At 39.3% G+C, this 26,558-nt stretch overlaps 2 protein-coding genes across 9 annotated transcripts in view; both read right to left on the minus strand.

Moving 5' to 3' along the window:
- prkar2aa (protein kinase, cAMP-dependent, regulatory, type II, alpha A) overlaps positions 1–705 on the minus strand; it is a 45,310-nt gene extending 44,605 nt beyond the window's left edge. For 3 of the 6 annotated variants that reach the window (XM_036008290.1, XM_031286538.2, XM_031286536.2), the window contains exon 1: positions 34–704. The gene's annotated coding sequence lies outside the window, so the exon portion shown is untranslated. Of the gene's footprint in view, positions 1–29 lie in introns of all 6 variants that reach the window. The other 3 variants (XM_036008291.1, XM_031286542.2, XM_036008292.1) reach the window with 2 other exon arrangements.
- Positions 706–3,756: 3,051 nt separating this feature from the next.
- The window catches only part of mgll (monoglyceride lipase), a 41,202-nt gene continuing 18,400 nt past the window's right edge, over positions 3,757–26,558 (minus strand). For all 3 annotated transcript variants that reach the window (XM_036008294.1, XM_031286546.2, XM_031286545.2), the window contains 5 exons: positions 23,530–23,666; positions 15,030–15,140; positions 14,376–14,465; positions 12,501–12,716; positions 3,757–11,003 (listed from right to left, as the gene is read on the minus strand). In XM_036008294.1, coding sequence (XP_035864187.1) covers positions 10,887–11,003; positions 12,501–12,716; positions 14,376–14,465; positions 15,030–15,140; positions 23,530–23,666 — 671 coding nt within the window. In that variant the 3' untranslated portion in view covers positions 3,757–10,886. The remainder of the gene's footprint in view (positions 11,004–12,500; positions 12,717–14,375; positions 14,466–15,029; positions 15,141–23,529; positions 23,667–26,558) is intronic.

The following is a 26,558-nucleotide window of genomic DNA, read 5'->3' on the forward strand; positions in this document are numbered from 1 at the left end:
TAAGCCGTTTGGTAAGCTAGCGAACTTACTTACGTGAGATTCTGTCTCCCCGGCTAAACTAGCCAGTCCCCTCCTTCTCTGTGTCTTCCTTGTTCGCTCTTATTTCGTGTCTTCTTTTTAGCCAGTCTCTTTGCAAGTGTAGCGACCGTATCCCTCCACAGAAGACACTTGTCCTACGTTAAAGCCAACAATGTAACGTCGGAGTCGTGTAGCTAACGTTTACAGGGATATTTTAGCTTGCCAGCCAGCTACAACGATGCTGGCTAAGTTGAGAGGAAAAATCACTCGACTTCACCGCTGCAGCCTCTTACGACGTCCACGCACTTGGTGAGGGAGGGTGGGACTTGCTGTAGCAGTAGGGAGAGCTGGCTAGCTGGAAGGCTAACTGGCTGAGTTGCTAACTACTTGTTAGCCACTGCCTGTTTTCCTTTGGCAACTGCCTAGCGACTCCACTCTCCTCAAGACACAAGTGTCAGCTGCTGCAGGTGACAAATCCTAAACTCAGTGTTTACAGCGTTGCGCCACACCGCCGTTATGTACAACCCAAAATACCGAAGAAAACCCTTTTAAAACGTTATTTCACAAGTGTAGCGCGGTTAATTACAACGGGAGAAGACTGCAAAAATTAAATTAACACGTTTCCTTCCTCCCTTATAGGTAGCTACTCCACAGCGCTACACCACGCACGAATAACGGCTGCCTCTTGCAAGCTTGAGGAGGCGTGGTTGCTGACTGAACAGAAAGCGTTGACATTGATTGACAAATAGCACGGTCAATCACAATATAAGTTTAGAAAAAACCCTGCCAATTGGAGATAGTCATGTAAGTAGAGGCGGGATCAGAGGCAGAACCATATTTGTACACTCCGAATACGACCACACCCACAGAAGTGGAAATGACAATTTGGTAGCTAGATCTCCAGAAATATTAGATCATGAATAAGATCTAAGGGTTTGGGTTAGCCAACATGCCTGGATCTGTAAAGCCTGTGAGAAGATGTGTTTTGCTGTTTTGATGTAAAATGTGTCCAAAATACTTGCATTTGTGTTACAAATACTGGAGTGACTCCTTGGAAAAATTGTATGCCTGTGATGTGATATGGAAAAGGAAAGCAGTCCTATCTATCTGACATCTAAAAGGAAGATGTTCAACTTTGTTGCACTTTAACCTGAGGAACCCATCATTTCAACACAATTAATAACAGACATAACAAATAGCGACCAGACACCTTGGCACAACTGCAAGTCTGCAACACATGCCTTTCTTGAAAAGCCTAAATCCTCTCTAGTAGTATGTGTAAAAAGATTCAACACCTCACAGATGTACTTCTGTCCCAGATCCCTTCCTTGCCCTTATCCCTCACTCATTCCCTGCTCTAACCCACCACCAGTCTATCATTCTTTCCTTCCAGACTTTCAAGGCTCTTCGTACAGTAGGTCTGTTCAGATAAGACAGCACACTCTTCTGTTATCCTGTGAATGCATATATCAAATCTTCATGTAACCATCTAAATTGTATTCCATCTAAGTAAATTCATCAGTCCTGTTTATTTCTATTTTGTACACAGCTTCAGTGCTCAGGGATTCTTGCTTCCCTTTCCATCTTCCTGCTCTTTACTTTGTTTAAATCCAGGTCTACAGTCAGTATTGCCCTGCAGAAATGAGCTAGTCAAAAGGGAGCAGTGTTATTGAGGTTGGATCTACAGGTGTCTCTTCTGAGAGGTTTGCTAAGCACCACCACAGTGTAGCATCTCCTCTCTTCCATTTCCATTCCAGCTGTAACAGAGGTAAAGCCGTTGCCATGGCCACAGCGAGCCCAGATTTAATTCCTCGAACCGGTTTCTGATTGGCTTAGGTCTTTGTTTTCAACAAGCACAGAAGAAAAATAGGCTTACAGGCTTCCTCTGCTGGGAAAATAAGCTTAGGAAATAATACATTCTTAAAAGGAGATTTCTTGTTTAAAGATGTTTACACAGAGTTTGCAACCAATTGTGCTTTTTTTTTTCAAAAAACAGATTAAACTCGACATAAACCACACCAGTAGCCATTTCTCAGTCTTACAGGGTGGATGATGGAGGTTGATTACACTGCTAAAGTAAGCTTGTGAACCTTACTGTTTTCCCCTCAATCACCGCTGTATGTGCTGTATGTGAATTGGCTCGCAATAAGACTCATACCTGGGAGTACATTTTTCTGTGGAAGTATTTCCCACTGGAGCCACAGGAACATGAACAAGTGGCAGTACAGCCTATATACTCAAAGTGACAAATAAATATTCATATGTACAGCCGGGACTCTGGTCTTGACTTTCCTAGAAGTGCCATCCTTTGGGAGTTGCTGCTAATGTGGTTCAAGCAAATTCCAAGGAGAGATACTAGCCTACATTCTCAGAGAGAGAAGGGGAAAGAGAGAGAAAATGGGGCAGAGAAGAGTGGAGGGAGACAAGAAAAAATTAGAGTGTACTGCAAAATTAGAGTGTACTGCATATGTATGTGTATATACTGTGTGTGTTTTAGTATCTATCCTCTCCAAACATCTCTGTCTTGGAATGCTGACGTTATCAGGTGTTGACATGAGGATGAACGAGAGGGGTGCGGGGGGGAGGGGGGGGTACTGTATACCATATGCTTGTGGTGATACAGGGCTTGTGAACCTTGTTGCATTTCATCCTTGCTGTACCTCATCTGTGCAGTAACTTTTCAAACAAAAAACAAAAGCAGCAATGCCTGAAGAAATAATCTTCAATGACACTACTGTCTAAATCCTGGAGATTATTAATGAAGGTTTTGAAAAACAAATGCACTGTTCAGACTGAGTAACATGATCAGTGGTGTAGGAAAACACTGCAAAAGATTAAAAAAACAGTAGAGCATGTGTTTGATTTTAAGTGTGTTATGAAAATGGGTTGGTGGCAAATATAGTAAGATTTGTACAAGAGTAGGGTCGGGGCAAATTCATGTCCATAGATTAAAAGTCAGAGTCCCAAAACCAATTAAAATATAAAAGAAAAATCTCTGTATCTTAAATCTTCAGCTACATCTTGGTTCATTCATGCCTTGCATGCAAGTGCTCTGATCTGGAAATACAGCTCTACAACACTACATTCATACAACCAAGGTTGTCTTGTCTTCAATGAATTTTGTGGTGCAATACCGCCATCTACTGGCTGATGTTTGCTTTTTAAAATCCCAAACAACCAAGTCAAAAGCAGGAACTATTTGAACCATCTGGGTAATGTTATCCTTGTTCTTGAGTTTTGCACACTAAACACAACAGAAACCCGGTGGACAGGCATACTGGCCTGTGTGATACTCAACTTCACCCTGCTGTACGCCTTACAGAATGAAAATTAACTTTTCTAACTTTATTTTACCTGCAGTAGGAGGTGAATCATTGACTAGCTGTTCTGCATGCAACAATTGGTCCCAAAAAGTATGCCAGTAAAAATTGTTTTTTTTTCTTTACAACTGATTACTTAAGATATGGCTATTTGCTTGGAATTAGGGTGAAAACACAATAACAGGCTAGAACCACACAGAACAAAAAAAAATTCTCACACATGATGCTTTCCTTTTAATAAAATGTTTATCCCACAAATGAAGTTTAGTAATAAACTGAACTACTAAGTGAAATGAAAACATTTACCTTCACTCTGAACCCATTACAAAGAGAAGCTGTGAATATGTCATATAGTTTATTCTGTAAGAGTGTATGGACATGATAGTAACAAATATGACTTTCAATGATTCAGAAGTACTTTGATTATTACATTTTATTTACAGTATTTTTGTCACACTTGAATTTAATTGTCTAATGCTGATACTCAACTTATCATGAAGTGACTCATTACTACATCAGTAAAATGTTTAGGATTCTGACACTGTTTATTATTATTTGAGTTAAATTAAAGTTTTGGGGTATACTGTCATTTAGTTGTCATCAGTATTTAGTAAACTGTTTAAACAAACAACACATACTTTACAAGGAAGACTCTAGAATGTGACGCTATTTGGTCCATGATGGGCTGCCTATTACCACACAGACTCCAGTTGACTTCATATTTTATGTCAATGCATGATCATGTTAGGGATTGATTTACAATGTTTTCCCATAATATAATGGAAAAATGTAGCAGTCGTTTCTCTATCACTATCACTGTATGAGTCGATGGGATGGCTTTGCCTGGCAACAATTCACACTTCATCTTCCAATTTTTCACATCTGACTTTTCAGCTTCTGCCTCCTTAGAGCCAATTAAAATCTAGATATTTACCAGTACCAGTAACTATGGCCAGAAGCATTTGTTTGTTCATAAATATTGTGCTATGTGAAGAGTGACAGTACAAGTAATGACAAAGCATGTTAAAGTTTGTCTCCAGTTCTGCCAAAGATACAGAAGCCAACTGTGAATGTTTTAGCGCTAGTTATTGTATAGTTTTTGCTTGAATAAAATGTATATATATATATGTTCAACCTTTAAAAAAACTAAAAACAATTACTGATGCAGCCTTTTGTGTTTTTAGGGTCCTCCAAAAAAAAAAAAAAAGAACTATGTTTATTTAATTTATTAGTGTATCTTCATTCAACACTTGCCTTGACTCAAAGTTTGAAATGTTTTGTCATTTTTGCAACAGCAACAGTATTTCAACATGTACAAATAACGTCAAGGATGAAGAATGAAACCATTCTACAGGCATTCTTGATGGAAAAACTGGTTCTTGTTGTATTTCAAATCCTTGTGTTATTATCATGTGATGGACAGAACTTCCTGTTTTCTGTTGAAAACCAATGGGAAAAAAAACGGATAAGTTCAAAATATTACACACGATAATTATAGCAACCCAAATGGGGGCAAAAGCCTCACCTTTAATGTAAAGTATTGTGTTTCTTCATAATGTGGGTGTCTTTAGGCAAACAAAACAGGCGTTTAAAGGAGCTGGGAGGTATTTATGAGCTGTAACTGTTTCTGACCCAAATCTGCTTAGACTCCGGATTGGACAGAAATTCAGACAGACAGACATAAATAGACAGGAGAAAGACAAGCAGACAGACCCAATTACTCAAACAGAACAGGTCTGACAACCAGAAAACCAAGAGAAACTGTTCTGCTTAACGCAGCTCTGTATAGTTCATCTATATCAAAACACACAGACACACACACACACGCACACACACACACACACACACACACACACACACACACACTCAAATACACGCTCAGATACACAATCATCATAGTAATAAAGGCACAAACAACACTTGACCACAATTTAAAAAATAGTGTTCCCATAAAAATCTCTGATACCTGCAATTTAGTCCTCAAACATGATTTGACCAAATTGTCTTTGATCTGAGATGTAACAGATGGTTTTATGAATGCAGAGAGCTACATTATGTCTCTCACTCGTGTCCATTTAATTTTACATTTTTTAAAGAGGAGATACCTCAAGATTACATTAAAGTGAGAGTTAAGTTTCTGAAAGGCAAATTTGGGAAAGAAGTACAAGATTTTCCCAAACCTGTAGCAATAACACCCTGTTGTTAAGATCTTAACAAAAACATTCTATTATTAGATGGTTTAAACATTAATAGTTCTGTGACAAACTGCACAAAGACTTTAGTTTGTTTTTCAACACAATGCTGCCTTCAACACACTGTAGTAAAATACTCTATATGCAAAATCATATCAGAAACATTGTCATACATGTTTGGGATTGCTGACTGTGCATACAATCTTGAAACAGTTTCCATCTCAAAAAGTATTATGGAGCTTCATGTAGCTGAGCATCAACAGTAAAAAGTACATAATATGACCGGTTTATGGTATTAAAAAGTGCCTTGTCATGACGTGTAATCAATATATGGTAGCCTATACATAAAAGTAATTCCTTTAAATACATTCGGCAAGATAATTAAAAGATTTGTAAAATACATATGATTTTCGTATTTTCATCAAGCATTGTTAGCAATCCTATGCTACTATACAGTGTATTACAATTATGTTCAGTAATCAAGCAGTCTGGCCACTACAGATAAATCAAATGAATCAACCTTGTTGCTAAAATAGCAAGATTTGAATGAGGGTTTTGTTCCAAAATGCAATGTCAATCATTTGAAAATGATATCTGCATTTTCAATGTCACAATTTTATATACTAGTATGTAACTTAAGTCCCAGGGAAGGAAATTATGACAACCTGGATCTGTATTTTACAGACATGATGATGATGATGAACTTAAGATAGAACCTATTTTTTTATTTAATGCATTTTGGAGAAGACCTCTTCAATTCTTGCTGTCTACTTGAGCCCTGATGCTCGACTTCATTCACGCAAACTGTGCACTGAATCTTTCCAGTGCACAGTGCTTTAATCTCATAAAATGACAGAAAGACTGGCCTGTGCCCCTTAGTCCTCCACCATATATAACATCTCTTTTCTTAGACACAGTCATAAAGTCGAGACAAAAAAAACAACAACAGCCCCATTCACAAGCTGGCTGGCCAATTGAATTTCGCTTTGTCAGAAAAGCTGCAGACCAATCAGACTCAGCGGTTTCCCTGCCTTTGTTATTTTCTATCCCTTACATAACATAGAATGTCTGTCCTGAATAGAAAAGATATTAACAGTCTTGTGGATTATAACATATCAACAGAGCAATGCATCTGTACATGGCTATATCACAGTAGGCCCTATGGCAAACCTGCATACAATTCATGCTTGTATAAGTATAGAAGCCAGTAGAAAATAACATTGGCATGCACAGGGGAGGCTTGCAGTACAAAGGGTCAGGGGTTACATACCTTTAAGACAGATGAATAAAAATGAAATCTAAAGCAAAAGTGGTGGATTCCTCCTTAAATTCACTTATAGACTTTCGGCCATCACTTTTGAATCAAGACAATGGATAGATGGGGCAAAATACACAAACTCCTTTGAAAAAAACAAACACATTTTAGCCTTAAAATTCCAAAGAATTAATTCTATTAATTCTTCAAACAGCAGACCAGCCTGATTTGAATTCAGTGAGCGTGTGCAGCTCTTATTATTCACTGTGAGCTGCTGACGGTACTTGTTTGCTCTCTTATCTCGATGCTCACACAAAAGGGAATCCTCAGAGCAGCATAATGGACAACCAGGTCTGAAAGCGCAGCAACGTCTGCTTTACATCCTGCACCATTAACAAATACACATTTGTTACTGGGTGATTTCGGAGAGAAAAAGAAAAAAAACGTGCTGCCATGGTTACTGACCACTTCTCTTGTCTTTTTCTCTCTCTTCTCCTCTCACTCCATCTTCATCTCAGTATATGCACTTGTGTGGTCTTACAGGTAGAGCTTTTTAAATGTACTGTTACATAGGATCCTGCAAGTCTGAATCCATTGTGCAGCAGGGGTGCTATTAGCAGTTTGAATACAACTGGGACTGTGCAGCTGTTGTGTGTGCTGTGCCTGCTGAAGCGCAATCAGGAGGAGATTGTGTTTGAAGTGCTTCTGATATGGGGTTGAAGTTAAGGGCTGACTCCCACTGGGACCAATGAATACATTACATCTCATTTTATGTCTGCACCCATGGCAGTGTAACATGATATTCGGTCTAGCAAAATGTCTTCTGATGCCTGAGAAAACGGAGAAGAGGATGCACTTGCATCCTCAACTCAATTCTGTTTATTTACTTTTTTCTATCCTCGAAATATACAATATAAACTTGCCTTGCCTTCATTATCCTGCTGATTTCAATTCATTCATCTCTCATTTTCCAATGCAACTCCGTTGTTTCAATACCACGATCAGAGAACAGTTTGCAAACATCAGAGAAAATAAAGAATCAAAACACATTAGAGCTGGAAAATGTCTGCAGGGCATGTTAGCGGGCGACAAATAGGTCACACTCTCGCATACAGACTTAGAAATGTTAAGTTTTTGTGTCCCTGAAGTAATTTGATGGGTTTAAAGCCAGCTGTAAAAAAAAATGACAAATGTCATGCAACCTGTTGCAGTTCTGACAATTGTCCACTAGGGACAGTGTGGGTGGCTGACATTACGAGATGTAATAATCAGCAGTGGAACAAGGGGCCCTGTGATGGACAGAACAAAGAGCGCTGGTCACCACAGCAACAAAAAAAAAAAAAGGTGGTTGTGACATGGTGGGGTGTGATAGGGAGAGACAGAGGGAGGAAATGGAAAGTTAGAAAGAAAAAGAGACAGAGCAGGCATGACGCCAGAAACTCATCTCATTCTATTATTCTTGTAGTGATCACCGTGGTTACTACACATGTAAAATGGAATTTAAAAAAAATCTACCTTGCCGCCGGCCTGCTGCCACGGTTACACTTCAGTAACGGTCACCGTGGACACAACACTGTGCTTCCCCTACACTCTCTGCATGAGTCTTTTTGAACTCTGGGTGATAAAGAAAACTCCTAAAAAGCCAGGGGGGACACAGATGAGTCTCCTTCTATGAACTGCAAAAGATGTATTATCTACAGGACATGCATGATGTCTGAAGTCAACAAACAAAATGTTTGCTCCCTTTCAACATTTGGTGTTGTGGATGGACGAACACGTGCTACTTTAAAACTCTTGACTCTGCTGAAACTTTGTCATGCTTGCTGAATAGGTGGGAAAAGCTTAGCGGGCGTAGCAAAACCTGCTAATTACAGTCTACCTGACAATATAAAATGGTCTGTATAGCTTATAATTAACGGCTATCAAAAATATAGGCTACTGTGACATTATTGCTATGGTTTCTTTGAAAACCTATTTGAAGCCAGGGCTGACTTGAAGTACTGCACACTGCTGCAAACACTTTAAGAAGTGACAGGTTTATACTTTGGGAACAGAGAAAAGGAAAGGGGAAATGTTAGCTTGACTGCTTTACCCTTTGTACTGTACTGTAGATGGGATTTAGAGGATTAAAAAACCTAAGCCACACCATTCATGTTAGTAGCTAGAAGGCAGAAAGTCTATTCTTATATTAGTATATATTCTTTTTCCAACATGAGGATATAAAAGCTGCTTCAAAGTCTTAAAATTCTGATGGAGAAATATAGATGTCTCAGTACTGAAATCAGTCTACAAAGAGAGTTTTTCATTGTAGAAAGCCAATATCTCTATATGTGACAACATAAATGTATGGACTATATACTAGATTGCTGTTGGGGTTTAAGTACAATCTTCACTTGTGTTTTTGAAGCCAGAAGTTTTACTCTCAGTGATATCATTTTCCTTATCACATTGTCTGGAATCTATTCTAGAGATCATCCTGCATTCCCATAGAAGTATGACTGCAGCACTGTCCTGAGACGATTGGATTCCCACAGTGGCCACCCACGCAAGAAATGCATACATTCATATCACTTAAAGGTGATTTGGATAAAAGTATCCACCAAATGACAGATGCTGAGTGAATAGAGGAAATCTAGTCTTTTGTTAACATTAACAGAGCGATGGGTCCCTTTCGTTTTCCAGCTGGGCCCTTGTCTGCAGTCTGAGCTTAATGAATTTATAGCTGCAGAGAATGACCCAAAATCAACTGTGACCTTAAAGGTCAAAGATCACATGGGGGGACCTTTTGAACTTTGCTCTTTTCCTCTATTTCCCACCTACAGAGAGAGAGCAGCTTCACCTGGTTAAGCTGCCTCCTCTTCATGTCCCTACACTCTTAACTGGCTCTCTGAAAGAAGTATAGTACTTTATATGAAAAGTGAATTTGTCCATTGGTAACTTGATCAATCAATGGAGGTGGTGGGGGAAATAATCCTTTGGCTGTAAATCCTCACTTTATAGGAGGTAAAAATATACAAGACTTGAAATATTTTGCCAGGATTCATTTTACAATTCACTTAAAACAACATGCCAAATGAATATATTAGGACTAGATTTAAATGGATGGATGACACCAATCTTCATACTGTATGTAATGTATCAGTGCCAAGCATCTGTCTTTGGGCCAAAGAAAAGGGAAGGATGCGGAGAAAGTCGGGAGAAAAGAGGATTTGTTGTACATACACCCAATCCCAATGTGCTTACAGTTTAAGTTTCTGAGTGACTCTAGATGTGTCAACAGTGGTATTTTAGGTCATTTTTAAAACAGTGTAATCAAGGAAGGGACAGAGAAGATTTTGAAGAGAGGTTGCGGATGTTTTCTGAGAAGATGACAGTTTCTCCTGAGCCACCAAATCGGAAGAATGCTTCTAAGCAAGCACTAACAAAACTGTCTCACAGAAAACCTGTATTGTGTCCACTGGTGTTACATAACTGCTGACACCGTGAAGATAGTGAAGCAGTGTGAGGACCTAGCTATTGAGTATTCACCCTGCACTGAAACCACAGCAGCTCCAGATGTGCTGTCCTCCAGCTGATCCTGACCTCTGATCTGTCTGTTAAGGGTGGATGAGCAAAAAGGATATATATTATATAATATATTATATTACACTTGTCATTACTTCTTAAAAATATCTGGCTTGTGTGTATAAATGAGGAGGAGGAAACTTAATTATTGCACTTCAAAACCCAGGATACTATAGCTTAAACTTTATTTAACTTGAGCTGCACCTCAGTGAGGTCTAATGCACTCACTGCTGCTGAGTTTCTCCAATAAGAAGTAGTTTCTGACCCCATCATCTAATTTAAATCAGTGTAACTTGGGCTGATTGATAGATGCACAGGGGATGTGGAAATATTCTTTTCCGTACAGCATGTGCCTGGAGGATAACGTCAGTAAACTTTCTACACTGAGAAAATGTATTTCCCAGACCGGAGAGTGTAGTAGTAGTAGTATTGTTATGCTGGACTACTGGAAAATGAGCAGGCCTCTTGGGACTAGGTTGGCAGTTGCCTTGGAGCGCTGAATGGGTTGTCAAAGTCACTTTTCTAGGAGCGGTGCGGTTATGGTGATGTCGTAGCGGGGAGGCGCTCTGTGATCCAGCTGGTCACCTCCTTCAGCACGGACTCGGCCACCTCTGGGAGGTCGTGGTGAAGGGCGTGGTAGCCTCCCTCGTAGACCTGAACAGGAGCAATGATAGAGTCAAAGAGATGGTAGTCTCGCTTTGCCAGATCTTCCTCCACAGCACTGCAGAGGAGGGTCTGGCCAGTCCACACAGCATTCCAGGATGGGAGAAAAACATGCTCTGGTTTATTGGCATTTCTTTAAACCAATCACAATCATCTTGGTTGGCGCTAAGCACTGCCTAAGCAATAGCCTTTGGAAGGAACTTGTTTTGGTGGAAAGTGTACGTTCAAAGGTTGTTTTAGTCATACAACAAAAAAACTCAGATTTGACAGATAGTCTGGTTAGCTGTCTGGATTTACCCTGCAGAGATTTGAAGAGCAGTTTACCATAGTCCTCATAAATGCACTGAAGTTTAAAATTCCAACACAAAGAAAGCGGAAGGTAACGGACATCCGGCCAAAAAGAGCGAAATCCGTGAAATTCCATGCAACAAGGAAGCTATTCAGAACTGGTTTATTTGAGCTCAGAAATGGTTATTATTATTTGAAATCTAAGCCATTTGAAGATCACCAAATCAAATGTCAGTCTCCAGCGTCTTTTAAATTAACTGCAGTCCAATTTCAGTCAGGGGTCAAAGTTGAGACACATCCATCATGCTTAGCTAAACCTAAAGGGAAATGTTCGGACATTTGGTATACCAATCATTTCTTTGATAAGACATGTGATAAAGGAGTCCCTGCAGCTCATGAAACCGACCTAATTCAATAGAAAACAAGCACATGCAGGAACTGGTTTGTCTCTTTTCAATTCTGCTTCTCATTCCAGTTATATTTTTCGTTCCTCATGCGATTAGCTATGTGACAAAAAAGTGTGTGAACTTCCTTCTTCAGAGATACACACCCTTCTGCAAAGAGGAAGAATCTATAAAGGTCAAACAGCCTCCAGTCTGTCTGTCAGTGAATGCCCCTTGCTGGAGCCAGCTGTAGTTGTGTGAGTGAGAAGGCTGAGTTAAAGTTTTAGCTGAAAGGTTTCATTAACTGATGCACTTTAATGATTAAAACTTACATCCGAAAACTTTTACTGCCAACACAGCTTCTTTTAGGCACAAACCTTCTGCCCATAAGCTGAGTATACTGAACTAGCCCCCTCCCGAAAAGCTTTTAGTAGCTTATTTGGGGTTCCCCATTTCGCGCGTCCTACATGTGATCATTGTACCTTCTGAAATTGTGTTTAATGATACAATGATGACATGTGAAATAAAGAAAACGAATAAACAAACTGGGATTTCATGTATCAAAGGCAACAGTAAACACTGCTTGAAGTTGCACTTTATGTATATCAGTCAGCCACAAAAGCATAACCTCAAGCTGTAGCAACCTCTCATACAGCCAACACAAGTGTATTTTTGAAATGTCAGAAGGCAGTGGTGTAATACATTATTCCCTAATGTTTTGGTATTATGAGTCACAAAAAAATCATTTCAAATAAACTAATAAACACATTTTTCAAAATCATTTATATGATATTTACTGTGAACAACCCATCCACACCTTGATTTTCTTGTCTGAGTTCGGAGCGTTCTCGTACATCATCTTGGAGCCTCTGATGTCGCAGAGCTTGTCGTTGTCGCCGTGCAAGAGCAGGAAGGGCCAGCTGATGGATGGGATCTCCCTCTCGATGCGCGCCGCCGCCCCCATCAGCTGCATGCCGAACGACACCCGCATGCCACCGTGGAAGTTCAGCTCATCAACGTCATATGCCTCCACCTGGCAGGAAAGAGAGAGAGAGAGAAAGGAAAGAGTTATGGGGCAAAGTGGACGATGCTCAAGTTTATCACATATCTCCCTTCGATGCAGGGCTGATTCTGAATTGTCTTTTATCTCGTAATGTAACCAGAGAAGCTACATTTTGTGTTGGACATTTAAAGTGTAAGTGTAAGGTCTGGATGTTTGTATTACGCATCTATATTCAACAAGCCCAATACAATTTGTAGTTTAATTCAAATATGGAAGAAAGCTATGTGAATAAGTGCCTCCATTGGAGAAAAGAGGGCATTGAGAAGAAATGGGAAGACCATGAAAGTTGGCAAATTGGAGTAAGGATCATGAATAAATGAATGGAGGGCTTTTATGGAAAGAAAAATAAGAGTCAGAGGAAGGGAGAAACACAGAAGGTAGATTGTGTTTAAATCAGAGTTGAATAGCAGAGGTCACACCCTGTTTTTCTTACATTAAACATCAATACGTTTAAGTTCCACACATGCTCTCACATAAGTCACACACATTCTATTCATTTTATATGTAAACACAGCTGATGGCCCACTTTAACATAAGCAGGTTCTCTCAGGCCACATGCGCAGCTTCTTTGAATAATAAATGACTGTAAGCTGAGATGTGACGCAACACAACCTGTTCAGCAGCTCAGGGGAGTCAGTGATACTCAGAAACACATTCTTAAAGGTGAAAAGATTTCCTTCTAAACTGAGATAAAATCATATCACAAAAAGGAATAAATTACATAATACAAATCATCAACTTTTTTGCTGGACTGATAGTTCCCCACTTTATCTCACAGTGAAAAGGTAAAGTGAAGTGAAAAGGTAACAGTGGAAGGCTTAGAAGTTCCTTGTAAAAATGTTAATGATTTATTGTTATTGTATCAGGCCAGGCACTATGTGTCCCAATCATGTATGATACATCCATCTAGTGTTGCGGTGGTGATATGAATGGGTGAAATCCAAAGCTGAACAGTAAGTATCAACGGCCAGACTCCCATTCACCCCTTGTGTCATGTATATATCTAGTTTTACTTTGACTATCTCATGTGAAAAAAAGCTTTACTTATTTAAAGTTTACTTCTTCCAATAGACTGGACGAAGCAGAAGTAGCAGAGTGTGGGATTCTATTTTTATTAGGGCTTTGGTGTGTCAATATGTACAGACACAGGTATGATGTACACACACAACCCCAACAGTACAAAAACCACAGTCCACAGGCACAACTACGTGCAAATAGAGGTGTGCAGACGGGCCTGCATGTGTGTTTTTGTCCTTTCTGTGGTTCATTGAAAATACACACACAACCAAATACACACCAAGCAATTTTGTCTACTTGTCCTGTAGGTGACACAGTACATGCACCTGTTTTTATAATAACAAATAACACAATACAACCAACCCAAGGTATTACACACAAACAAACTTGGCTAGATATGACTAATTGCTATTTGGAAAGGATTCAAATGATGTACTGTGGGGTGGGCTTTCCTGGTGCATGACTTCCCACAAGTACAGATAAAACACACATGCAAAGTTCTCCCTTGAGACCTTGTAAATTCTATTTTCTGCAACGCCCATACCAGATATTTCAATCACAGATAACAATACAGCTCCACCACCCAAACACACACCAACATGTGTCTCTCACCTGCTTCTTGTCCCGTGAGATCCATTTGGAATCGATGGAGCCCAGAGTGAGGCTGGGCACCATGTGGTTAAGGACCTTCGCCAGAAAAACCTGCAAACAGCGAAAAAACAAAACACCCAGTCTGTCAGTTTATTTTCACACATCAACACCTCCCTAATGAATGTTTCTATCTCTCTCTGTTGTTTTTCTCGCCATCTGACTTGTGTTACAAAGAGATACAATTGTGAACATTTGGAGTATATGCTGTAGAATTCCCCTGTTTGCATGCAGTGTGTTTCTACTGTATGTTTATATCAGTGCAGAGTTCACATTTCTTCTTGTTAAAACATGCTAATCATTTGAAAAACAAGTCTCTTCTACTCCCATGCAGATTTTTTCAGTGTTGGTCTTGACAATTGGACACAATTGTATCTGTGATTCGATAAGGGCACCTACACTGATTCTTACACTTGAAATACACAAAATAAAAGATGTCAGTATTACAGTCATTACCCACAGCAGGGCTGAGTGGAGTAAGACAAATGAATGACTTCTGTGTTAACTGAGTACTTGACTGAATAGTGTGACTCACTTATGAAGGAAAGAGTAGTGGAAAATAAAGAGGAAAAGGAAAGAGCAGTGGAGAGAATGAGTGGACAAGCGATTGTGTGGCACCTTGAACGGTGTGGCCGAGTCTGGGTTCATCTGGACCATCGGAGCTATCAGAACCACTCCAGCAAAATCATTGGGCCTCTCACAGGCCGTCAGGATGGAGATAGCACCACCCTGAGTGAGAAAAAGCACAGAATATATATTTATATATGCAGACGAACCAGGTGTTTATTTCTCTAACAATGGAATACAAAATCTTCATCTTATTTCTTGTAGCACTTAATTTATACAAATTGATACAAAAACGTATGTGCTTCAAGCAATCTATACAATATATGCAATGTGCTACAAAAAAGGAACGATTTTCATAACACAACATACACATAAGATTTTAAGTTTAAAGCTATTAAACATAAAGTACGGTGTGAAGAACCTTATGCTGACAACTTGGTTATGTTGGTTGCATGAGGTTCGTGCAAACATTTCCAACTAAACACTGCTGCAGGGTAGACAACAGTAAATGTTATTCAACTGACCTGTAACTTATTTATGTTTCAATAAACAGAACTCAAGATTTATGTGTCAATCCACAAATCTAGAAATGAAATATTCGATCATGGAGATTTCATTTCAGTGGATCCATGTCACAAACTGTTTGCTGTCCATTGTTGTTTGTGCTGTCATGTGACCATAGTAAGTATCAGCTGGTCCTGGTAATACCAACTGTGACCTGATATCAGCATTTTGATTAGTTGTTGTGTGAATCAGTATTGCAGGCAGCCTTCAAGTTGATTTAAATAGTTTTAGATTTAAATAAATATATTTTTGTTATAGCTAGCCTTACAATATTACATGATAGGAATTTATCTGACAGACAGAGCAGCTTGAAATGAGGGCAATGTTAGAATATGTTTGACATTCTAGATCTTCAAAGGTAAAAAAGTAAATGGTGAGGAATAAAGCATTCCAGTCAGACAGACTGATAATGATGATGAACAATTACCAAGAAAAGAAATTATATTTAAAAAAAAAATCTACGGGCAAGAGGTAGAGTTTTAAAGTTTTAAACAAATTAAAGCAACTTGAATAGTTAAAAATAGAAGACAGAACATGTTTCAATGAGGGGAAGATGAAATGAGAGCCTGTAACAGCTGACAGGGAGTGTCTTATCAAAGTTGATGAGAGGTTCTGATGTGAGGAGCAGTGGGAAAACTCCTCAGAGGTCAAAAAGAAACATAAAACAACCCTTTTGTTTAGATGGGCGTGAATTTCCACCCTGCTCTTTTGTTGCTGAAGCTATAAACAGACTGGGAGAGAAATGTGAATGTGAACCCACGGCTCTTAGCACACAACGTGCACTGTGTAGCTGCAGCGAACAGCAGCACAAGGTCACACCTTGGCACCCATGCTGACATTTGGGATTGTGATTTAAATCCGGTGATGTAGGGCCATGATAATTAGCAGCTCTGTGGCGGCCTAGACTCAAATCAATTTGCCATGGTTCACTTTGTCGTGGGTTCTCTTCTCGTATGCAACATGTGCAAGTGTCTGTGTGGGTGCACACAGGCAGACACACATACACATGAGCACAGTGTTTCTGCATTTGTGAATCTGTCTCTGTCTCTGTCTCTGTCTCTGTCTCTGTCTCTCTCGTTGGAGACTAATTGGCTTCAACTTTGTTTGTGAGCGTTCTTTGTCACTTGTGTGAATATTCATCAGGATGGGGCCAATGACAGGCTCACTTCACAAAAAGAGGCACCAAAAACAAAACATTTCCCACCAGAAAATCTCTCTCACTCACAGTCACTGCATATGCCCACACAAACACACACAGAGTTAGAGAAGGAAGCTTTGCTACAGCTCCATCACTTGTTTCTCCTTTAGACACTCACATTCCAACAAATACTAAAAGACAAGCTTATACTGAAATACCCATGTGTAAACACCAGAACACACTCACAGAGAAATTGTGAAATTTAAACTGCCCAAACTGTCGGTTCAATACATCTGATTCTGTTTAAATATAACCAGATGACTCAATGTAATTTGGTACAATAGCCCATTCTGGGTCGTGTCTTTACACACTGCACATTTTGTCCAGTGGGCTCCAATGATAGATAGATAGATAGAAAGAGAGAGAGAGAGAGAGAGAGAGAGAGAGAGAGAGAGAGAGAATTGGTACAGAGAAGCTCTTTAAGAAGCTGATTAGAGGCCTCCTTACACTTTCTCTCTCTGAACTTCGGTGGAGAGGATGAATACTTGTATTGTATGTCTGCTGACAGTGGGTGGACTTCCCTGAGGAGCTAACAAACTAACATAATATGGACTATACAGCTAACATACTGACATTGCAAGGTCTGATGTCTTCAGTTTCCACATAATATAACATAACAGAAATTAAGATGTAAAAAGTCCAGTAAATTGGATTCAACTCTCTTCGATTAAACAAGATCAAACTAATTAGTAAAAAGTCAACAATGATAAACAGGACAGAGTGGGAGTGTGACGAGGTTACACACAGAAAAATGGCATGATCTAAAACAAAAAAATTAAATATGGTTTAGCATAAGAAGAAACTAAATGAGTAATAGATACAGAGAGAGAAGGAGGGCTAACAAGCTGAACAAATACACTAAAGGCCCTAAACAGTGACAAAACTACATAACATTACATAAAACTCTGGCACTAAGAATGTAGGACAAATGAACCTTGGCAAGAAAACACTAATGGAGAAGGAGAGAAATAGGGAAGAGTGAGAAGGAGCCAGAGCTGAAGGCATTTGTCAGCATTCCCATGAGCTTATACAACACCAACAAACTGCTCCAATTCATGAATTACTGCTTAAACAAATAAGATGCAGAGAGAACTGTGAAATAGTCAGTATGGTCTTTCAGACACAAATGACCATTTGTAACTGTCATTTATTTTGTCCGTTTTAATCATTTCACATTTGCGTTCCCTCGTCCATGTTTAGATCTTTTGTGAGAACTGTGATTCTTCTCTGAGAAATGATAAACTAATTCTTCACATCAGCTTGCACTACTTTTAAACATGATCTACTGTAATTATTCACTTATTTTATGTAGGAAATTATTGCAGAAGAGTTTTAACAAGACAAAGAGTTTAGAGTCATGCTAGCGGCTCTGTGAGGCTGCACTTGTGGCACAACGGTGCTTAGAGCTAAACGCTAACGTCAGGATGCTAACATGCTCACAATTACAATGCTAACATGCTGATGTATAGCAGGTATAGGCTGTGTATAGTGCACTTCATTTACGGTTTGCCTTTTTGAGAGCAAATTAAATGTATTCACTATACCCTGCCCTCAAAAAGTCCACAATCGTGCAAAAAAGTAGGGTTAATGGCTTGTATACTACTTCCTGCTAACAATAGCACAATGCAATTGCTTGGTCATTAGTAGCATCAGTATTGGACATTTTTCAAATGTTGCCCTGATTATGGCCTGCCAGGTTCCTGGTAAAAAGACTGTGTAATGTCTGATTGAGCCCAAAGTGTGAATAGAGCAGGCCATTGTCTGGAAAATTCACTGCATGCAAGGGGAAGTTTCTATCAGGGCTCAAGGGAAGAAAACAAACACCTGAGGGTGAAGAAGAATGGTGATTTACACAAAGTCGCCAACGAAAATGTATAACAGGAGAGACGATGAGATTCGGGAACTTCTGACTGTAAGCTCTGAAGGCGAAATTGTCAAACAAATTCAAGGAAGGGTATAAGCATGTTAATATAATTATGAACCGGCTACGTGACCGTGGTGTAATCCACATCATGTTCTGAGCATCCCTCGCCTAAACCAAAAGGATTTCCCAAATTTCCAGTAGCGTAGTAAATCAGTAAATCTCCTCGTGTACTACATGTGAGAAAGGGAAACTTTGGACACACCTGATTGGATGGACATTGTCTGGAGTTCATATGAGAAAAGGGTTAAAATCTACACTGTGGCTGGGCTCTGCTAACCTCTCCACAGTCTCCTCAGGATGTTATCATTGGAGCAGTGTCTCTGCACATACTGTAGAATCCACAGGGTGTTTCCATGCTCTTGTAGTTTTTGCGTCATCCTGGCCCCGTTAAACAAATATTCATACAAGCGGAGGAACGCGCTAAAAGAAACAGGATAAGTAGTCACAACACCGGGAAGCTGGGATATAAGGCCTGTAAAAACACAGCAACACAACATTTGATTTGGATGGGGTTTCCCAAACTTTAGGTCTGGATTGAATTTGTTTCTAAGGAAAGGAGAGGAGAGGAGATACAAAGGAAGAAAGGCTATGAAAAAAGGACAGGGAGGAGAAGAATGAAGTAGGATGAAAAAAAGACAAAGAAAGGACGTCAGAAAATTAAATAAAAGCTAAACAACTGTAAGGAAGAAAACTGTGGAGGAAAGAGAAGACAGGAAAGAAAAATAGGTGATGGTTGGACAGGTGGACTGGCTTACATGACAGCACAGTACAAACATCTAATGAAATTACACAGATGGAGGGATGTACAGAAGGAAGGAAAGAACAGAGAGAAGAGGGAAGAGGGGATAAGAAAAAGACGAGGGGAGAGGTAAGAAAGCAGGGAGGTGCACTGTGACTTCGATCAGCTCTGCCTTAATGTTTACAGAGACTCAGTCTAAACAGACGCTCAGCCTCCATCTGAGATCCCACAGTTGAATTTACGAAAAACTATTTGCATCTGCGCTCCTACACCCTCAGATTGTTTTTACTCAGGACCAGTCTTTATATAAATACAGTACTGCTGCACGGTAAAGCATGAGCCATAAAAGGTTTGCAAAAACATAATCAAAAAATGAAATGAAGTGTTGTTTAAAGCATCTAAAAGCCCAACTGACTGCACTGAATATGACCTCATTTACAAAGAGAAGCTGTTTTCTCGAATGGAAGACAGTCTGCTGTCTGCTGTCAGTCTGCACCAAAGAATCCATAGAATTAAACAATATTTGGGTCGTAAAAGAATATTGTTGAACATAGGATTGGAGATTGTCTGAATCTGCAAAAAAGACGTTTCTATCATTAAAAGAAATGCTGTGATAGCATATGCACACAAATCAATAAACAATGTAGTTAATCCATTAGGCACCTATGGTTTTCTTACTTTCTAATAAGCTATTAAGTGTGTAGATACAAATGACAAAGTCATTATATGAAATGTGGTGGATTTCTCACTTTATAAGCATCAGGTTTGAAACTATAAGTGTTAGTAAGTCATTACGAAAGCTTTTTCCGCTATAATATAAATAAGAGTTCAAAAACAGTCCTTCCCAGGAGACATAGCCTTGGTTTTTATTTGACCTTGGCTTGGAAAAGACTTGTATGCAGAAATAGTTTGGTGATTGGTAAAATTGGCACGCATTCTTCTAGTTTGACCATTTTTATGGGGATTTGAGAAAACCAGAATATCCTAAATTCTTGTGATTGCAAAATCATGAATGAATGACAAGCTGTTAAGAAATGGATCTTGTTCCAGATGTTCTGCAGCTCTTTTCCAAACAGCTAAGTGATGGAAGAGGCCATGGAGGGGGTCTTCCTGATAAATAAAACGAGCTAGCTATAAAGACAAAGCTAGTCTTATGCTGAGGGAGTACATACAGTGCACCAGGAAAATGACAAGTCAGACCCACATCAAGATGTTGGGTCTGGGAACTCACCATTGGCAGGGCTCAATCCGAGGGGCGGGATAAACGGTTGTCTTTCAAATTCCCTCTGCACTCATAGCCAACCAGAGCAACGCTAGTTGATAGATTAAACTTTTGCCGTATCCCTTCGGCAAAACTCCGAACACATCTTCCTTTTTTAAGAATGACTTCAGTGCTTAACTCCAAGTCTTCCAGAGTCATGACCAAAGCCGATTCGAAAGACCGCTGTTCTCCAGCAGCAGCAGCCATCTTCTTTGTTTTCAAGTAGCAGGGAATTCACGCGGAACAGTCGCAACTCTGCCGTCCTTATGTTAAGCCCGCCCACCGACTCTATACACGACGTGATTGGCCTGACCAGAATTTGGTTTTTCCAGCTCGAAAGCCAACGGAGAGTTGCTAGACTGACCTTGGCTGCAAATTACATTTGCTGCCGCTAGGGTGCGTCTAGATTTCTAGGCTACCAGGAAAAGGCATTGTTCCCACAAAAGTTGTTCTTATTAATGACTCTTTACTGTGCTAAAGCATAAATAAAGTATTAATTAACATTAAAGACACTTAACGTATACACCTAAATGATTCCTTAATAGACAGTTTTACTGACTAACAAGGGTTGCCTTGAAGTTAAAAGCTCAATGTCTCGAACATATGGGGATATATATTTTCAAACAATGTAGATCTCATTTTTTGTCATATCTGCTGGACATTTTTTTTTCTCGGTTGAATCCAACAAGCATACTGAATCACTGCTGTGCTGCGAGATAACAAGGCTCCACGCGTCTCATGGCACAACAGTTCTGTAATGAATTTATCCTTTGTGTTCCTGCTTAGAAAGAGTCTTCCAGCTGTGAGCTAAAAGACTAAAAACTGTGTATTTGTGTTCGACCTAAAATGTTTCTGACTTAACAAACTGGACCTACAAACACTGACAGTAATCATTTATTATAACTCATCAATACTGTTTGTCTTCTGTTAGCTGCACTAAGAGTTAGTGGGTCACGGACTGAGTACAACAGTAAGAGGCCGTGATGTTGAATGCAGCTCTGTCAATAATTGAACCTGGCCTTGATGCATTTTGTGTCCATGCGTTATGTTATTTTTCTATATAAGAATTCTGGTCTCCCTAAATGGACTCAATTGATAGGAAGCTCAAGCAAATGGTAAATTAATGATTTATTAAATACGTTTTTGCATTGCAACTGTTTTGCATGTAAAACCATGTTCACTGTACAAAACAATATGCATCACACTACATATACCCAAATATTAGAGTACGGAGGCAGAGTCAGGAGGCGATTAGCTTAGCTTAGCATAAAGACGGGAAACAGGGGGAAACAGCTAGCTTGGTTCTCTCCAAAGTTCAACTGAATGTAAAAATGAGAAATTGTGGTTTTAAGGTTTTAAAAGTTATGTGTTGAAAGTGACGACAATACTCAAGCGATCACTGCCTGGCTGCTGTCGTTCAACCAGAGATAGTTGCAATAATTAAAAGTTGCAAAAATGCCCCAACAACACACTTGCTCCTCATATATGATGATCTGTTGCTTTTGCCTGTTTATATATTTTTTATAATGGTCGACAGATAAAACTAGTTGGGCTGTGGGAAATTTTTTAAAGCAAATGTTTTGGGAAATATGCTTACTGCGTCTTGGCAGCGGGTTAGATGAAGAGACTAACACCACTATCATGTACGTCTGTACATTAAATATACGGCTACACCCAGCAGCCTGTTAGCTTAGCTTAGTACAAAGACTGGAAACAGGGGGAAACAGCTAGCCTAGCACTATACAAAGGTAACAAAATCTACCTACCAGCACATCTAAAGCTCTCTAATGAACATGTAATGCTGTAACGTCATATTTAACAGATATATGAGTGATATTGATTTCCTTATGTAACTAAAAAAGCAAATAAGTGTAGTTCCCAAAATATGAGACTAAACCTAATAATTAATCAGCTCACTGAAAAATAACCGACAGAATTATGAATAATAGTGCAAATAGTCCTACATTATTCTCACTGAAGAAAACCTTTGTACACAGAAAATGTGGATTCCCACTGCTGTATTTACCATATTTCAATACTCCAAGAAGCCTGAAATTGAGGACAAAGGTGAACACAGTCCCAGACACAGAAGGTCAGTAGAACAGTACATTTACATTAAACATTATCTAAATTCCTGAACTGGCTGTGGAAAGTGAGCACAGTATCTCTTCTCTGTCAATAAATACACCCACAGGTCACTGATGTTGTGCCAAATCTGTGCTACTGTGTAAAAGGTATGTTTACTGAGAAGAGCCAACTCAGCAACCCTACCCCGAAATGTTTTCCTGCAGATGAAAAGTGCATTTTGTTCATCATACAGACATAATGTATCTGGTGCCAGGACCAAGCCAAACCAAATAAAATATCATTTAAAGCAATCATTCCAAGTACTGCATTATACAGTTTTTTTCTTGAAAGTGCCAGTAAATTAAAACACCTTGATTCTATTGTTATTCTACTGTCAGATTTATAGGAAGTCAATGCACTCTGGTTTTTCATGGCTGACTATTTTGGGACATTAAACCACTTTATAATGAAATAAAAGCATGCGCCATTTCTTTCATTTGAACGTTGTCACAGAAAACCTCTCAACACTGATCTCGGTATTTCTCTTTCCCGTGCTTGAACAAGGCTTGCCCTTCAATTTCATGCAGCTGTTTCTGTGTGTGTGTGTGTGTGTGTGTGTGTGTGTGTGTGTCAAGGACACTAAACCAGGAGCTGGTCATTTCACACCAAACAAAACAGAGAATCAAAAAACCTCGAGAACAGGAGTTTTACTATCCTGAGAGCTGTTTGTTGAAAAACAATAATGTAATTAAAATGAATTTAAATGACACGTAAAATAATGCATGGAAAGTGTCCTACCATGGAGTGACCCACGATGAAGACGGGCAGGTCTGGGTGGCGCGACTTCATCAGGTCAATGTGCTGCAGGGAGTCTCTGATGTAAACCTGGAAGTCTTTGATGTTCATCCTGTCTCCTTCACTCTGACCATGGCCCACTGTGTAGGGAGAGAGAAGAAGAGATTGATGTGAGGAAACTGGTTCTGTCTGCTACATGATATTTTATGATTGTAAAGACCTTTTTAATACCTCCAAAGGAAAAAATAAATAAATAAATAAATAATATATATATATATATATATATATATATATATATATATATATATAATAAATAATTTTTGTGGCAAACACTTGCTTCTTTTTCAGGGTTAAAGTGAGTGTCACGGCCACTTGCTTAAACATACAATTTGAACAGTAGAATTGTAATAGTTTAGAGATACAGAATTTAAAAGATAACACAAAGACTAAACAAAAAAAACAGACACAAATAAATACCTTACTTCTTACAACTGCAGAGACAGACATTTTGAAGAGAAGCATGACAGATAGATAGAAACTCTTTCCTAAAGTTGAACTCCAGAAGGATTTAAAACCCTTTTTAGCTTGTCATTATTTAGCTGTATTGCACTAATAAACACTCGCTCATATTTTCTCTCCTAGTGGTGTTCATTTTCGAACATGTGACACAATTATTTATCCTCCTCCTTTACAACCTTAAAAGAGATGGATGAAAAACAGGAAGGAGCCTAAAAGGGGGCCAAATGGCGTGAGAGACAGCAGTGAGGATAAGGATGGATGAATTAGCAGATATGAGAGGGATGTGAACGAGAAATAAGAAGAGGAGGGAAAGACTCAACTCATTTCGAATGTAATAATTATTTGCATCTGCATTTATTGATATTCTGTTTGTAAATTCATTACTCAATGATCCGGGTTGTGTAGAAGTGTACATATTGTAAAATAATGTTACAGACAAAAACAAAGACAGAGGGGGAATACATTAGACTGGCAGATGGAGAGGAGGAAAAAATTATGAATATGTTTGTGTGTATGCATACATAGATTGTGTTCGTCTTCTCCTCGAGCTTTCTGAAGCAATGGCTGAGAGGTGAGGCGGGTTGCCATGGCGACCACTGAACCAATAACACCACTGAGCTCCTAAACATTCACAACATGTGCAGCTCACACCTTCTCGCTCTCGCTCTGTAATCTTAAGTGTGTGTGTATGTGTGTTTAGAAATACTGTGTATGTGGGGCACATATACAAGGATGTCTTCATGCTATATGTTTTTCTCCTCGTCAATACTGAAGCGATCAAGCGAGCGTGGAAATCAATGTCCAACCACGGCTGCAGTGAGTGATGGAGCACTGCACACTATATACTGCCCTACGCCAGACCAATGACCTCACACTCTGCTGAATCTACATCCTTTGTTGTTTTCTGGAACACACACACACACACGCGATGAGTTACTTGGATTGTAAGCAGATATAAGTGTTTATTAATGTATTTGTCAAGAACTATAACTCATGTGGACACCCATAAGTGGAGGCTGCTGTACAAACAGATAGTTAATGATAATATAGTAAAACACAGTTGTAATAATATAATTGTTTTATATTGAACAAAGGCTTGGGTGAAGCTGCAGATAAACTTCAGTCTGTGTACTGTAATGCTATGGGAATGCTAACAAACTTTTTTTTTTATGGATGTTGGAGTTGAAGTGCGTGAAGTGTATATCATTGTAAAAATGATGTCTGTTTTATGGTGTGTGTGTGTGTGTGTGTGTGTGTGTGTGTGTGTCTCTGTTTTCATCTCTTTTTTAATGTCTGAAAACAAACAAATATTTCTTTCAGATAATGGCCTCTTGGGGAAGCTACTCTGAAAAAAAGCTTGTAGGAAAAACAATCTTACACGGGCTAATCAATCCAGAAATGTTGCAAGCGCTGATCTAATTAACTGTCAAAATTCTATTATTTTTCCTATAATGTAATGATGGGACAAACACGATGAAACATGGTGAGCATCACCAAACAGCATTAGGCTGGTCCTGTGTATACTGTTATCTTTGCCTATCACAAACAATCCATTATGAATATTTCACCATCAGTGTTGGTGTAGAATGAGTTTTAATGCACATCAAGTGATATGTGAACAATTCTGCATCCACATTCTACAAAGGCCAAAATATTTGTATTTTTCTGTTTTGTGAGTTAACCAGCCACCATGCCATATTTTGAGGTTGATCTTTGGTAAATAGCTGCAGTGTGTGCCAGATGGAAGAAACCTTCAGCCTGTGCAGGCTGCGAATGAAAAAGACCTAAAAATTCTATAATTAGAAAGAAATACATGAGAGCCAGAAAAAAGTGTGACAGGAAAAATAAGTGAAATATCTCGACTGCTGAACTCTATCGGGGGCTGCTCAAGGCGGTGTGTTTGTGTTTGTGTGTTTGTGTGTGTGTGTGTGTGTGTGTGTGTGTGTGTGTGTGTGAGAGATAGAAAGCGATAAATAGATGGAAAACTGGTGTCAACAGGGACTTGTTCCAGTTCAGTATTTTCCATTAAACAGTGTGACATTTTACGGCGAGTCACTGACAAACTGCACCCACGTGAGTACATCCTCATCATTCATTCTCTTTTTCATGATATCAGCCAGCTCTTTATTGAGATGTCTACCTCTGTAAATATTTCCAAATTTAGCTCGGACTTTATTAGGGGTCCAAGCCAGAGGGAGCTGGGAACCGCATTTGCAATGCAATGCGGTTCCCAGATCCAGCGGAGTATCCCTATTGTTTTCCTAGAGATTATTTTTCCGTTGATAAAAGTCACACTACAGCCTAAACTGTACATGGTGGGGGGTGCCATTTTCAGGACTGGTCCAGATCCCTGCAAGAACCTCAGATAAAAGATTTAAACCACTAGGTGGCGCTATAGCAGAAAAAACACATTTGGCCCTATAACTCCCTGCTGAATCTCCTGATATAGGCCACGCCCATTTCCGCCTAGAATTTTTTGTGAAAAAACGCGATGTTATCGTAAACCTACTTTT

This window comes from Sander lucioperca, chromosome 12, assembly GCF_008315115.2.
Source record: "Sander lucioperca isolate FBNREF2018 chromosome 12, SLUC_FBN_1.2, whole genome shotgun sequence".
NCBI classification, from domain to species: domain Eukaryota; kingdom Metazoa; phylum Chordata; class Actinopteri; order Perciformes; family Percidae; genus Sander; species Sander lucioperca.